At 36.8% G+C, this 15848-nt stretch overlaps 1 protein-coding gene across 2 annotated transcripts; it reads left to right on the top strand.

The window, feature by feature from the left end:
• Positions 1-575: 575 nt before the first annotated feature.
• On the top strand, positions 576-14861 carry LOC146159008 (uncharacterized). 2 transcript variants are annotated; one of them, XM_083383621.1, is made up of 19 exons: positions 576-878; positions 1092-1306; positions 2088-2219; positions 2701-2856; positions 2927-2989; positions 3249-3483; positions 3734-3918; positions 4772-4843; positions 4947-5144; positions 5662-5733; positions 5971-6165; positions 7695-7766; positions 8686-8880; positions 9542-9613; positions 10413-10607; positions 11015-11086; positions 11527-11718; positions 12338-12409; positions 14614-14861. In XM_083383621.1, exons 1-19 carry the CDS (start codon positions 803-805, stop codon positions 14824-14826), a joined length of 2682 nt encoding a protein of 893 aa, XP_083239747.1. In that variant the 5' UTR covers positions 576-802; the 3' UTR covers positions 14827-14861. The 2 variants fall into 2 exon arrangements, with proteins under 2 accessions (XP_083239747.1, XP_083239746.1); XM_083383620.1 differs by lacking the exon at positions 14614-14861 and adding an exon at positions 13497-14050 and having other exon boundaries at positions 580-878.
• Positions 14862-15848: the final 987 nt, after the last annotated feature.

Below are 15848 nucleotides of genomic sequence, written 5' to 3'. Positions count from 1 at the left end.
ACTCTGCATTTATAAATTATTCGTGAAATAAGTTTGGAAACTCTATAGCTGAGTGTTAAAATACGGTTCCCCGCATTTTCCGTGGTAATAAACAGCAGGAACCTCGCTAAAATTGAAATTGTGGCTCGCACCACTAAGATGCTTACTACAAAATAATTGGCATATTATGTTGAAATCTAAAATGCTCGTTAAAAAATATAACTCTGCTTTCCTGATCGGGAAAAAACAAGCCTATCGTGTCTGGGGTAATACTAATTTAATTGTTAGCCCGTTACAACAATTATTAAACCAACGCACAATATTTGGGTTAGGGTGGGGGTTAGCGTTTGGGTAAAGGTGGGTCAAGTGTTATTATATTTAATAATAATTCTGTGAGCGTTCCGACCATTCCGACCATTCATCATTCCGTAAATTAGTGTTACCCGTGTCTGGCGAGTGGAGAGAAAAGGTCATGGCCGTATTGAACACATAAAACGACAAAACTGTGTACTCTCTGTCTGCCTTGCAAGCGCTGTGCGATGCTGTGTTATTTAAGCGGCGTAACGCATCGAGCAAGAAGCAGAACATTAGTTTGAGTCACAAGTGTAAGCCTGGTACGCTTAGACTTTTACAAATTAGTTCGAAAATCGCGGCGTAGCTGTTGTTGTCAATAACAAGCTCTGAAGCTCACTATTAATGTCGTTTCAGCGGTGTATATAAAAACAAGCAGGAATATTCGTTTTAAGCACATTAAACTCGATTAAAGACAGTCAGAGCCTTATAGTTAGTTCTCTTTATAAATATAAGTTTGTTGGCTAAAACCATGTCTTATATGCCTCGAAGTGATGATCGATCAGGAGACATTTTAAATGAACACGGATATGGAATGACTGACAACCGTAAGTAAAGAGTGAAACGTTAGCTCTATCATTCTTGTATTAGAACAGTTGTCATCGAATAGGTCGTGCTTATGACCTGAACTTTAGCATAAACTCTTTCACATAACGCGAATTTGAAAAAGGCGGTGCGTTTTGTTGAGTCCGTATTATTCTTATTTTGAAGTGTATATAATATTAATGAAGACAAAGCATAGAATAAAATGCTTTACGCAGAACGCAAGGACATTGGAACTTACAAGGCCGTCCAGATTGTTCGACCAAATGACTCGGGTTCGTTCGAAATCGACTCAGTGGAACTTGAGCGGGTGTTCGGTCAGGTCGCTGACGTTCCGGTTGCCGTGTATTCGTTGGCTGGTGCGTTCCGCAAAGGGAAATCCTTCATGCTCAACTTGTTTCTTCGCTACTTGTGGTCGCAGAAGCAAGGAAAGGTAAGTTGGCTTCCGGGGATTGATCATGATTACGGATGGTTCATTTGCAAGTTCAAGTTCGGATAAAAACCAAGCATTTTTACCGTGATCGTACCTTTTCGTATCACCAGTGGTTCCCAAACACTTTTTTGGTTCGCTGCACACTAAAATTATCTGAAATATTTTGCGGAACACTTTTAACAGAATAACAACAGAGTAACTTTACAATCGCCCTTAACACACAACAAAATATATGTATGTTGCAATACAATAAATTTTTTAGGGGTATGGCGTATTTAAGTCTAAAATGCTTGCGTGTATGTCTATCGGTAATACAAATATTCTATTTTCCGAAATTACAAAAAAGTTTCGTGGCACACTTGGCAATCTCTCGAGGCACACTAGTGTGCCGCGGCACACAGTTTGGGAATTGCTATATACACCAATTTATGTGGGATTTTAGTTCTTTGCAGTAGTGTGTTCACTATTCGGCGGTTTATTAGCAAGGAGTAAACAAGGCGTTCCTTTCCGTATACACCCAGTAATAGATTTTACGGTACCGTGTAGTAGTGTGTTTACTATTTGACGATGAATTAGCATGAAGTAATCAAGGCCTCAACAATCAATAATCCAATCTGCTGTTAACATCACAAAAAATAGGTTTTACTGGCAAAGAACGATGCGTGTATTTACAATAGTGTTTTTTTCACATTTGCTTTCAGTTGCGGATTTGCTGAATAAATTGGCTTCTTTCCTTATCAGGATTAAACTCGACCATATTCAGTTTTAAATTGTATTTTAGTCTAAGTCGTGGCTTGCCAACAAAGACGAGCAGCTTCGTGAAGGTTTCGGTTGGAGAGGCGGCAAGGACAGGCATACGCAAGGAGTCTGGCTGTGGAACGAACCGTTCTTTGTCAATACACCAGCTGGAGAGGTAATATTTTAGCATATGAGTCCTGCATATATCCATAATAGAAACATAACGAGCATTTTCAGCAATATAATTTCGATCATAATGCAATTGATTGGAAACCTCATATTTGCCGAATAACGATTTAAAGAGAATCCTAAAATTTTGGCTATAGTGCTTTCTTTGCGCTACTGACTGTTCAGTGCTGTATTGCGTCTTGTATGAAACAACAACATTCTAGGGCTGAATGGATTTTTTATCAATCAAAGTAACTTAAAACTGGGCAAAACTGTTAACAGAGAGGAGAACCTATACAAAATTTCACCAGTTTTGGTCGTGAGTTTGGAAGAAACAGTTTCTACATAATGCATATATAGTTTATTAGGATACAATGTAACGCAAATCGCATTTTAGTCAATAAATGGACTACAGACAATCGAGCCGCTATATGTAATCTGCCTCTCAACATTTTTCAACCTGACTTACCAAACAATCCTTATTACAGGTCGCCGTGTTTCTGATGGACACGCAGGGAGCCTTTGACAGTTCTACTTCGGTCAAAGGCTGTTCCGTCATATTTGCTTTAAGCACGATGATAAGTTCCGTGCAAATCTACAATGTCATGCAGCAGATACAGGAAGACGCCCTCCAGCATTTGCAAGTATAGGAATAAATGAAATTAACACAATTGAAATATTTTAGTCTGAAACTATTTCGCAATTATTTGCCAGTTGTTCACGGACTACGGCAAAGCGGCCCACAAATCTAGCAGGCTGAACGGAAAACCTTTTCAGGTAGGTTATTAAATAATTTTTCGCTATAGTTGACCGTTTCTAGAGCTTTCAAAGTTTACCATATATTAGAGACAGTTGTTAAAAATGCCCGAATTCTAATATTTCGACACACAAATTTTACCCTTCCGACTGTTGCAATAGATCAAATGCTATTCACATTTACCTATGGTGTCCACATTGTGTATTTTGCGACCTAAACAAGCAACGCTTAGAGTTTACGACGTTATACATCCTAAATATAGAGTGCGAAACATTTTAGAATCTGCTGTTTCTGGTGCGAGATTGGCAGGACCCTGATTTCGAGCTTGGTATAGGAGGCGGTCGACAGGTCTTGGAAGATTTATTGGCCGTAAAGACGAAGCACAAAGACTTGGAGTCCGTCCGAAAAAACGTGAAGGATTCTTACGACGACGTGTCCTGCTTTCTGATGCCTCATCCTGGAAGGAAGGTGGCTGTCAGAGGACAGAAACAGGGAAGCTCTATTTGTCTGGCAGGTAATCTGCAAGTTAAAAATGGCCTCCATTGGTAAATCGCCCCAAAGTCAGCGGTATATCGGCTAAGAAAAGTTGAAACTAAGTCTGGAGCAATCGAATTGTTGTCGATAAACTGATATCGAGCATTTCAACATATCATACAATTTCTGTCAAATATCCCGATTTAGAATTCCTGTGTCGAACAGTGATTTTTTAAAGACACAACGTCATATACTTTTTTAAGCGTTTAATAATATTATTTATTATGCAGAAGTGGAATTGGACTTTCTCGACCATTTGGAAGAGCTCGTTCAGCATTTGTTTTCGCCTCACAATGTCGTCATCAAGAGGGTTAACGGCAACATCGTAACAGGGCAAGCTCTCATCAACTTTATGCTGGCTTACTTCGAGGTGTTTCGAAGTGGGAAAATGCCAGACGTCGGGACAATTTTGCAGGTTTTTTTGCTAATCATTCTCGAGAATATAGTCGCATAAATATTTTGGCTAGGTTTTTCTTATACTTAGGTTAACTCGTGCCTATAATAACATTGTTCTAAATAAAGTTTGGACTTCAGTCACATTTTGTCCAGCTTCAATAGTTGGTTTGTCTAGCCTAAATAATCTATTTTGACTGTTTTCAACGCTTGTAGCGCTCAAGTCAGGTGAACAGCGAATGGGCAGACTAATCATCCATAACGAAACGTTGCCAAGCGATGCAGACTACGGATTTGTTCTCTTACAGTTTTGTACATTATAAATGTTTATAATTTAACCCCGTTAATAGCAGGTTAGACTTTTATTGTTGCTAAAGCATTGTTAATTCAACATAAGTAAAACTACTTTGAGAATGGCTTTATTTCTCGTTTTAGTAAATGTATTTACCATACATGTTTGGTGAATAATGCGGTTCCTGGCTATCATCTTTCATACCGAAGCTTGATTAGTCTGCGCATTCGCTGTTTACTTTTATCCAGTTCTAACACAGTTCGCTTGAACCGTAAAATTTCTAAAACGTGTTTTAACACAGACGCTACAAAGCCTCGAATTTTCCTAATTTGAGCGCTACAAGCGTCAAAAGCAAATTGAACCAGGTGTTTTGCGACTTTTGTTGGCGAATCGGAAGTACCGTAATTTATTCACTTAGTATTCCGCATATGATACTGAATTAATTAATTAATGTGAACAGAAGTTAATAGTTTCCATTCCCTTTATAACTAAGATAATCCAACTATTCGGATTTCAACATTGCATTATACAGCTATAACAGTTTTTAGCAGGGTATAGTACCAACTATTCTCTGTTTGTATAGGCAAGTGCAAAGGCAGCAATGATACCCATCCTTCAGCAATGCAAGGAAGCTTACTCCAACCAAATGACTAAGGTCTGTAAAACTAGCAATTATTTTACAAAGTTAAAGTACTAAAATGCATTTTTGTGTCCATGTTTAATGTGGTTTAAACAAGTGATATTTTTTGTCGCTTCAGCTTTTCGACGAGTTCGGCTTTGTGCAGTTGAAAGTTCTCCGGGAAAAACACGAAACCGGTCAGGCAATTGCTTTGCAGCAGTTTGACGTTGTTCCCAAACTTGGTAATGACTCGTTCATTGCCGAATACAGAAAGAAGTTAGTCGAAATGATCAAGCAGGAGTTTGCCACCCACGAGCAAACTAACATCGCACAGATGGTAATTCGCAATCATTTGCTTTTCTGATTTAGCCAACTGACTAAATGGAGTTCCGAAATGGAGTTTATACTATACCGTTATGCGAAGCTGTATTCTAATTCATTTGTCGGTTGTGACGATTTCACTCTAGCAAAACAAAAATCAATTAAATTTGACATAACATATAAAAACAGCTGGTGTCGCTGGACATTTATGACTATTCGCATAAACCAGGTGCGCTGCTTTATCTTCTGGCCCGCGTCATATTTTCCAAATAATCCGGAAATGAGTATCGATGCAAAATTAAGCTAAATTTAAATTAAACTTTAAACTAAACAACAACTTCATAAGTGTACACATTTTAATATTTTTTTATCTTTTCTTCTTTGATAATAACTATACGTCTAAGGTAAATGTAAAGATTTACAAGCGGCCCGTGATCTCCAATTTGTTTTATTTGGCGCCAGTCAGTCAAGTTATTTGACCCTCTATGAGAAAGGTTTGTTGACCCCTTTCATAAATTTATATTTTCTTTCAGGAACGTTTGAAGAACCGCGTTCGCGATTTTGTTGCGCAGGCCGAAGAGAAATATTCATCCAGCCTTCAAAATGTAAGCCACATATACGAAATATGTTTTCATACTTGCATATAGGCAAAGTACACTTGTTATACAGCGAGATGTAAGAATACGTTTACATCGCCACACTGTCATGGCAAAGTTATTTGCAGATTGTAAGTTAGTGCTGATTGCCATTTTAAAACATTGCTAATTGTCAAACATTCACCACTTTTATGTTGTGCTCAGTAGCGTAAACCTCAATAAATTTGTCAATTCGGGCGCTGCTAGGTTGCTAAAGGCGAGGTCTTGAACAACGAGAGTTTGCTCAAAGCGAACGACAAGAGCCGGCAAGAAGCATTCGACTTGTACGAGCAAAACACCAAAGATTGCCCGCAGGAGTTTACGGAGCAATACAGAAACAAGCTGGTCGAACTTATGAGGCAGGAGTTCACGCGCTTTCAGATGGGGAATCACCAGCGTCGGGTAACGGGTTTCGTTTAAGCAAACACAGACAGGTACTTCAGCGGCTTTCCGACATGCCTTGTAATAGCGTTGAAACGACCTGATCTACGATCTGCTAAGCAATGTCTGTCCTCTTTGTCGCGTGCGATACATTGTTGCTTCGGCAGTTATGGATAACAAGCGATTTCTATAGTCACAGAGAAATCGAACGTTTGCCTTTAAATTTGTTGTTTGCCCATGTTTGACTGAATTTGTTGTTTGCCCATGTTTTCGCAATGTTTTTCAAATTTGTAATTTAAAAATTGGTGTGGTAGCGGCATTGGAAAAAAATGTTTCGGAACTGCGTTAAAAAGTTTGATAATGCCTATATAAAATATAACATACGGGATATTTCAAGCATTTTTTGTTTAACCAGAAAGGTGACATTTCAAAGTTTTACGAGCAACTTAATAATTTAAACATGTCGTATAAAATTTCGTCACAGATTTCGAGGAATTATTTTTTTTTGAAAAATAACCAGAAAATCCGTGCCATTCGCAATAGGAAAAACGCGTGCTAGGTCAATTAGTTTCGCCATTGACGTAACTCAAAGCTTTCTGCAATGTGAAGTGAGTTTACTTAGTGAAGAGCCAAAGAGTGGCCTACTTAAAGGGGAATTCCCTTCGTTGTTGTTTTCGCGGGGGTTAACTATTCAAGCGATTTCTAGTCACATTGCATTGGAACGTTTACGTATATAGCTTTGTTGTTTGCCCGTGACTGCTTCGTAATGTTTTTTTATTCAAATTTGAAATTAAAAAATTGGAGTGGTAGCGGCATTGGAAAAAATTCTGAAATGCTTTTAAAAGCTTGATAATGCGTATATAAAATATAACATCGGGAATAGTTTGCGCGTTTTTTTTATTTTGACAGCAACGTGATGTTTTAAAGTAACGTGTCGCTTTTCGTTTTTCGTATAAAATTCACACATTTCAAAGCATTGCCTTGAAAAAGGAGATTTAAAGACATATATTTCGCAACGTGGAAATCCCCATGGTCGAGGCATTAGTTTTGAACTTGACGTCACTAAAAGCTTCTTGTGAAACGGTTTTACTGTAGAGGCAAAGCCAGCTACGTAAACGGGGAATTCCGTTTGAACTGCAGCTAGTTTCGTCTTTTTAGATGACGCCAATTTTTGTTTCCACTATAGTCTGTAAAGGTTCTCTCGTTTTACCTTTTTATTTAAAACGGCTTCATCTACTGTTTATTTAAAACCACAGTCTTTGAGTTCGTAGATCTATCCATAAAATCCAGCACATTTTCCGAATGCTAAAACTCGAATCAAAGTAACGAAGGGGTAAAGTTTGTCTTTACAAATTTGAAGAAAACTTGGTACACTGCCATTAGTGTTTTTATTTTAATCAGTGTACTAAATGTTATCTAAAATTATGAGTAACATCCTTTGTTAGGCCCCTCTCCTGGTGACCATAAAAGTCTTCCGTTTCCTACATACGCTCCCTAGAGAACATCAATAACGAAGTTTGTTCAGAACTACTTATGTTATGTTTGTACAGGAGGAAATGCGACGTCGGTTGGAAAGCGAAACGCTGAAGTCAATCGATGCTTACATTAAGGGAATGGAACAGGTGAGTTATTGCTGGTTTACTTGTGCTTGTTTTGTCGAATAAAAGTTACAAAGCTTTAAAAACGTGCAAAGTTAGAATAAGCTGCTGTTAAGGGAAGCTGCGTTTGTTCGCACCCTTCTGGAACGGGATTTCATTGAGTTTACCAGACACCAAACTATTATAGGAATTTCGTTAACGATTTACGATATATCTTAGCGATTTCTACTTTAAAATGTACATTTATTAAAAAAATAGTGGGTTAAACGAACTGAACTTGTTAATTTTAAGTCCAAATATGACCTTATAAATTGGACAAAGTTACCATGGAACGTTGCAATTTAAACCAGTATGGTTGTTCGAGCATAGGAATGACGTCATTGGTTTGGATAGGATCGCGATCCTTTTTGACCAAAATATCGGATGTCGGTAACCGAATAAAATGTCACGTATCCGTAAAGATAGCCCTATGTATACTCTATGCAAGGCAGGGAGTCGAACCGGAACCGAACCGGAACTTTATGAACCGGTTTTGGGTCAACTTATTCCGAACCGTAACGGAACTTTATGAACCGGTTTTTATAAGATTTTAAGGAACCGAACCGGAACTGAACCGAATAATTTGGAAGTACCGAACCCGAACCTGTAAATTAGAGCGGTTCGCTCCTGTATGACGTCACAACTTTGAACCGGAGCTGAACCGGAACTGAACCGGATTCCAAAAAAATCCTTGAACCCGAACCGAAAAAGTCAAAAGGTTCGACTCCCTGATGCAAGGCTGAGGGAAAAAACGCCAATGTTACGTATCGTGTTTTTGGATTTTGTTTTCTTACATTACTGCTATGTTTGGTTTTTATATATTAATGCACGGCATTCTTTGCCTTTAACCCTCTTCCCATTGAACATATAGAAAATAGACGTGTTACCAATGTGTTTATCCCAGAAATGCAGCGACGTTTTCCTGGAGGATAGCGACTTCAAAGCGGCACACGACTCTTCACAGAAGAGCGCACTAAACATATTCAAAACTTCACCTGTCGGAAGAGGAACCCCTCAGCGGACGGAAGAGAAAGAACGCCTCCTGAAGAAGATCGCAGAGGAAAGACGAAAGATGAAGCAAACCAACGACATCAATAAAGCAAGTGATATTTGTTGCACCGCATATTCGTCATGACTCCAACAATAAGACCTAAATAAGAACAACATTAACATTCGAATAAAACACAGTTCGGAATAAGATCAAAATAGGACTAATACGTAATAGTCGAATTACCGTATAAATCAATCCTTAGGAATAAGACCTGAATGGTAAGAATCAGGCCAATACATTTTATCTAACCCGAATCTCACCCCTAAAACACTAACCCCAACTAAATTTCTAACTCCTACCATTACCCCTATTAACCCCAAGCAGAAAATTAAAAAAAATGTTAACCCCTCACAACATTTACATATAGCGATATTAAATCCTAAGTTTGTTTTTGTATAACGTATCCCAGTGAACAACTACCCTGCAATCACTCAACGTTTTTATTTTATCATTTATAAAGTAACTCTACATCTCAGTGACTTAGGCCTATTTTTTCGTATATCTTATTTACGAAAATCTCCAACTAAATAAGGGATTATAAATTCTAATTAAAATATAAAAAATTGTTTTCAAGCACAATCTTATTATCTTCTTACAGCGTACAAGCACTCTTTGTCTACTGTGCCTACTTTTGACGGTTAATTTTTGATAGAAATTAATCTGTACAAAGAAATCATACGACGTGGTAAAGAAACCGTATATTTTCCAGAAACTAGCGGAATCCAAGACCATTGAGATCATGAATCAAGCAAAGGCTCTCTATACATCTTTGATGGATGAGGTAAGTAATTTCCAAGTGTTTTGTACATTTAATATTATAGTTTTTTTTTAAATATAAATTAAACGTGTTAAATTTCTGCGTCCATTAAGTCTAGCGCCACGTATTGTCAATTTAAAGGCTAAAGCAAAATGTTATGCCGTTTAACATGTTTTAGATTTAGATTTGTATAGGCAAAATTTTGTTTTTATGCCGTACCATTCTTCTAACGGATTTCTTTGCACTTTTAGTAAAGATGAGGTATTAGCTAACTATTACGGACAAAATAATTACTGAAACTCTTTTAAGTACACTTTTAATCGCTGAGAACCATTCCTTCAGGTAATGCATATCCATACATTTAGAAATTTCTACAAACAGGACTACCAATAAATGGTGTTCAAAGGTTATCATTGCTACTTTCTGCAGCAGGAGCAGGCAATTTTTATATTTGAGCCCATGAGTAATTAAATGTGTTTATAGCAGAAAGAAAAGAGGGTATCTGACATGCACATAAAGTGTCGTTCCTTTCAAAAGAAAGGTATAAATGATCTCATTTGACAAGGTGAAAAACTAAAAATAGGTTTGAATGCCTTGTGTAATTTTTTTGATCAAATAATCTAAATTAAATGCGTTTTATGGAACATGAGCTGCAGGTCTTGCTAAATCACTTGATAAGCCATGTTCAGCCGGCCTGTGTTGTTTCTCAGGTCCTATGTGTCTTTTTATTTGTGCTGATGTCCTATACCCTCCACCGATACAGCATCTCAGCATAAACCACGTCAATATAAACCACACAGCACGCTCTTGTCCTCTTACCCAGGTTTGCAGTATTGGCTACACAGAAGAATCCACACTCAAGCACGCACATGCCGAGAGCAAGAGCAAAGCGCGAGCAATCATCGCGTCTGTAGAAGAGGACAGAGGCAAAGATTTCGCACAGCAATGTCGCTCTCAGCTCGACGAATTTCTCGACAACGAGTTCGACAAGATAAAACGACGGAACGACACTCGTGGGGTGGGTATGGAAAGAAATATTGTGTCATAAATAAATAGTTTTTCTTTTGATTTGTTGTACAAGGACAGTGATGAATTAAGCGTCTTCTAAATATGTATTTATATTTTTGGTAGTGAATAAAATTACCACGAGATTTTTATATTCAGATTTTGTATATTCGTTTATTGACGCTCATTGTTATGTTATTTTAACTGCTAATTTTCATTTGGTTGATTAGTTTTAAAAATTGTTTTATTAATAGCTGGACCGTTGCTATTTGTTGAGTCTGGTCCGATTGATGAATACGACCATCAGCGAGCAATTTTAATGCCAATTTTCCCATAGTAAAGAACAAATTTTGCTTGAACGCTTTGCACGAAAATGCATTAAATTTATTTTAAATATCTGATTACATTTTCATCTTCTAGGAAAGGGCTCGGAATGACTTCGAAAAAGCAAAACGTGAAGCCTACCTTCATTATCAACGGCGAATCGAGGAGGTGAAATTACTGTCGATAGAATTAAGTGGTAATTTTTCTGCTGATGTTCCATTAAAAAAAACGCATTTTTCACACTCTTTTCATTAATAGGTTGACAGTCACACTCCCTAGACATCAAAGCAATATATGAGTACCATAATTTTACCAGTTCTTTAATGGATAGTATGCAAGTCGCACTTGCTTGCATATGCAATTGTAAAAGGAAAACACATGATTTTTTATTAATTTACAAAAGGTTCCGCGTCACAAATTAAAATCAGATTAAGATCCCGTTTTAGAATGTGCAATTGATGTGAAATTTACGGAATCGGTTTTAAATTCATCAAGCAATATGTAAATTCTCTTTTCGGTTATTGGAAGCTGTCAAAACTGCTACGGTTTGTCATGCGAGCAGGTTGAAATACATTTACGCCAAGATTTACAATTTTAATACATTTTAGAGTTCCCAAACTTACCATGAAGAATCCAAGTTGGTCAAGAGACACCAGCTACTGAAGAGCGACGCTTTACACGATTACGATCGCGTCGACAAAAAGCAACCTGAAAAATATTTTGACGAGTTTCGTCGAAAGCTGGAGACTGACGTTGAAGGGCATTTTGTTTCAGTCAAAGAGCGAAACGAACAAAACAAGGTAGCTAAAAAATAATGAGTAAAATTCCTTGGGCTGGAACTGTGGATGGTTATTTTATGCTCTTGCTGTTGCTGGTGTTCTTGGCGTTTGGAACCACTGCTTTAAGTTTGGGCGTTTTTAGGATTTTTAGCAATAAAAATCTTTATTAAGTTCTTCTATCCCAACCTATTGAGTTTGAACCTGGTGTTTTTACAGGTTTATTTAGTTTGGCAATCGTTGTTTTTTGTTATTTATTTTCGCGTCCAAATTTGTTAAATATAGCATTTTTACCTTCAACTGCCTTTTGTAATTCTTAATTTGCTTGCCAGACCTTAAACCGTTGCCTCAAAATGTAAATCAAATCACTGCGGTATTTTATACGCCAAAATTCAAATTAGGGAAAGATTTCAACCTTATAATGGGAAAGCAATGAGAAAAGTTACTACCTAATTATAATAAAAATTATTTATCGTTGAATGCCAATTGCAAGTTATTGGGAGTTAGCCGTAATGTTAAAACGTTTGCTAAATAGTCCCTCCTAGAACTAGCTATATAAGGTCCACAGATTTTTATACCTCAAAGTAGTATTGTTTTCACTCGTCTCGTGTTTGTTTATTTAATAGATCTTCTTGTATTGCAGGCAACGTGTGAGGAAAATGCAGAACGAGAGTTGCAAGACATAAAAGCGGAATACATGAAGACCATGGAAAAAGTAAGCCAATCTGTTAAAGTTATATTAGCCAAGTGATACTTGTTTTATTGTCCGGTGTATAATTCTTATTACAAGAGATCTTTTAGTAAAATTTAATTAATACGTTGGCAGCTAATCGTCTGGCCGTATAAAGCCTATAAATTGCTTTGATTGATTTATATCTGATAATGTTTCCTGGAGATCACGCATAGAATATACCTACTTTCAATCTATTTTATACAAAGCGCGTAAGAAATATTAAAGCAGTGTTATAGTTTGTGTATATTAATGATGTATGCAACCCTGTTAAGTGGTCTACTGGTGGCTGAATTCATGCCCGAACTCTAGGCGCCAGTTGGGGTTATTCGTAGCATGTGTCGTGCTTAACGTGTTGAAAACCTCAGCACAATTAGAGCAGCGGAGTCGGTGTCGGACTTAACTATACTTAAACTTGTCGAATTTGACCTTCCAAATGCTAGATGGATAAGAGGGCATACTTTAAAACGCGAGATAGCGTATACAGAGTGGCCCAAATGTAGGCTTACACTTATAAAAAGTAGGGTTTGGGTCTAAAAGTAAATTTATTGGTTTGGGGTTTTTATCCGCGTGGTAGCCATTCAATGGTACCTAACAAAAGTTTAATAACTGTAAGCCGAGTTTTGGCCCACCATATAGTTGAGTATTTCCCATAGTTATGTGGTTGGAGCAGTGAGTTGCATTGCAATCCTATATCTAAAGTTCTTTATATTCACCTATTTAGTTACATATAAATAAACACATCGCTCAATTCTGAATCGAGATATCTAAAAAAACTGCAATCTTTAAGAAAACTAGTTCAAAAATAAGTGAAAATTTGTACAATCAGGGAAAGACAACAGTATTAAACACAAGAGCATATAGTTATGTATGATTTTCTGTTCTGAATGGAGAATCCATTTCTTTCGAACGTAAGTGCAAAATACAGCCAACCTTGAACACAGTAAAAATAATTAAAATAGGTAAACGCTTATTACAAAAGTGATTAATGTCGGACTTGTTTATAGTAAGGTAAATAAATTACACAGGAATTATTTTTTCTCCTAAAATTTTGTTTAAACTTTAACTACAGCAATGCAATGGACGTTACGTAGAGGAGGAAGTCCTCCAAAATGTACATGATGGACTTCAGTCGCGCGGAAGACGGCAAATCGAATCAGCATCGGAGAGTAGGGAGCTTCTTGAACCATTCTTGGAGAGATGCAAATCGGAGCTGAACAAAGAGTACAAGTCTGTGAAGAAACTAAACGAGGAAAACAGAACCCTTTGGTATCGCATTTCAAGTACCGTGGATCAATATGTTGCACAACCTTTCGAGAAATATGTAGTGAAACCGATTAAATCTGGTATTGAAACTGGTGTCAATGCTGTTGTGAGCTTATTTGACTAATTGAAGAGCTTTGTGTATTGGAATGTGTCCTTATGTATTCAAAAGTTGTAGTGTGTTAGCTTTAATTTGATAATGGCTTTGCTGTAGTCTGAAACCATATATTGAGTACTTTTTTATTTCTTTTGTCTATGACCTATGTATTAATAACTCCTGTATATTTGCATAACGCTTTACGCTTGTTGCGTCGACAGAAGTGGATGTTGTTAACAAAAATAATAAAAAACGACAGACGGAGATATTTCGCTGTTTGTCATTGATTTAGAACAATTTATTTTTAGCAACCAGAACACTCCATAAATAATAATTTTGGTCCGTGTTGAATTAGGTTTTCTTCTATAGGAGACTGGAACATACTAAATCCTTATTTTATAGAAAATGACAGTTTAGTTATTAAGAAAGTTTTGCCTTAATCGCACAGGAAAATTACTGAAATAAGTCACACGCAAAGGTTGGCTGAAGTGCGTTGGACAAACAAATTGATTTAGATCGTAGAATAACAATTTGCATTAACTGCATTTTAACCGATTTAGTTAGAAATGCACCTCGAGCCTAGTTACTTGACTTACTGCGTGATTCTTGGCTTGACTTGTTGAGATATGTGTTTATCTGTTAAACCGAGATAAGTGTTTCACTTTTACAACGTACTTAATTTTTAGCGAAAATATTTTTTTATTCGCGACGTTTTGTCGAAAGTTGCAAACAACTATTGCGAACGCAACTAATAAAACAACTATTATCAGTCCAGAACTACCCACTAGCCTATTCACTTCACGAAATGCTGTCTGTTTGATCCTTTAAGGTTTGCAACAACAAGTACGTGGATCCAGACATTTTGCAAGGGGTACATCGCGAAGTGCTCAAGACCCTCACGAATGAATACGTAGCGAGACTTCGAGATTGCGATTCGTCGCCGGAAAGATTCCAAGGAAGATGCACCGCTCAACTTGATAATCTGTTTGAAAACGTAAAGGAAGAAAACCAAAAGAACCAGCCCGACTGCGTGATCATTTAACCTCTTGGTCGTCGACTTGTTTTTAAAGTGTTTACAGATGTAGCCCACGAGCCGCATTCTTCTCTTTATCCAACGTTATACGTCTATTTGTGTTCATGTTTTGAATTTCGAGAATTTAAAAACAGTTATGGGTGAAAAGTGGCGAGATAGCATTGATTGAAGTCTTGCAGCATGAATAACGTTACGCTTTTACAGCCTTTTAATATAGGAAATGTGCAACATAGATTAAACAAAGTTTGCCCGTCTAAATGTGTTCGCCGGTCGGTCGCCGGCATGTGGTCTTAAAGGGACAGGAAGAGAAACGTGGCTCACCTTGCTACCTCTAGTGAAATCGGGCGATAGGTTAAAATACAACGGAAGTTTTAATTGAAAAATTGTACAAGATGCTGTTTATTCACTAAATGATTTTTCGAGGAATTTAAAACACATTACGAAGCGGAATTGAAACAATGACGAAGCAATAAGTTGCTTCTCATTAAAGTCGGGCAATTTCCCATATCAAATGTTAAAGTTATCGAAATGAATGAGATTTTTTTTAACGTGTAAAGTAGTTGAAAAGTGTTGTTGAAATGAAATATAGTTACCAAATTAGAGAAAAAACGCAGCGAAAAAATATCAATAGGGTAAAAATAATTACATAACACAATAAAGTCAATAAATTAAAATAATAGATATGTGAAATTTAAGTACACAGAACGAATGCCATATTAGACCCCAAAACATGTTTACTGCAAACAAATAAATATATTCAACACAAAATGACTATATTTTATCTTGACAGCATTAATACGCCATTTTTATATCTTATTTTAAGACTATTTCCAAGAAGAATTTACTTATATATTGCATCCTTTTTAATAAAATGCATCTACCACTCGTAACAAATTGTTTATTATTTGCCAAGAATGTTTGCAATAAAGTATAGTAGCATAATATTTTATAGTATTTATGGAAACTACTGGTTTGATGAGGTTTAGCAAACTGTAATATGCGACTTTTCTACACTTATTTCAGCTTATATT

The sequence above is a fragment of the Ascidiella aspersa genome, chromosome 3 (genome assembly GCF_963924565.1).
Source record: "Ascidiella aspersa chromosome 3, kaAscAspe10.2, whole genome shotgun sequence".
Classification (NCBI taxonomy): Eukaryota; Metazoa; Chordata; class Ascidiacea; order Phlebobranchia; family Ascidiidae; genus Ascidiella; species Ascidiella aspersa.
This window is presented reverse-complemented; position numbering and strand designations above follow the sequence as displayed.

Excerpts from the sequence above, each read along its gene's own strand:
- LOC146159008 (XM_083383620.1), top strand. The coding sequence starts at position 803 with ATGTCTTATATGCCTCGAAGTGATGATCGATCAGGAGACATTTTAAAT. Across the intron at positions 2,857-2,926 it reads ACGCCCTCCAGCATTTGCAA|TTGTTCACGGACTACGGCAA; the intron begins GTATAGGAATAA and ends ATTATTTGCCAG. Across the intron at positions 11,087-11,526 it reads ATCAACGGCGAATCGAGGAG|AGTTCCCAAACTTACCATGA; the intron begins GTGAAATTACTG and ends AATACATTTTAG.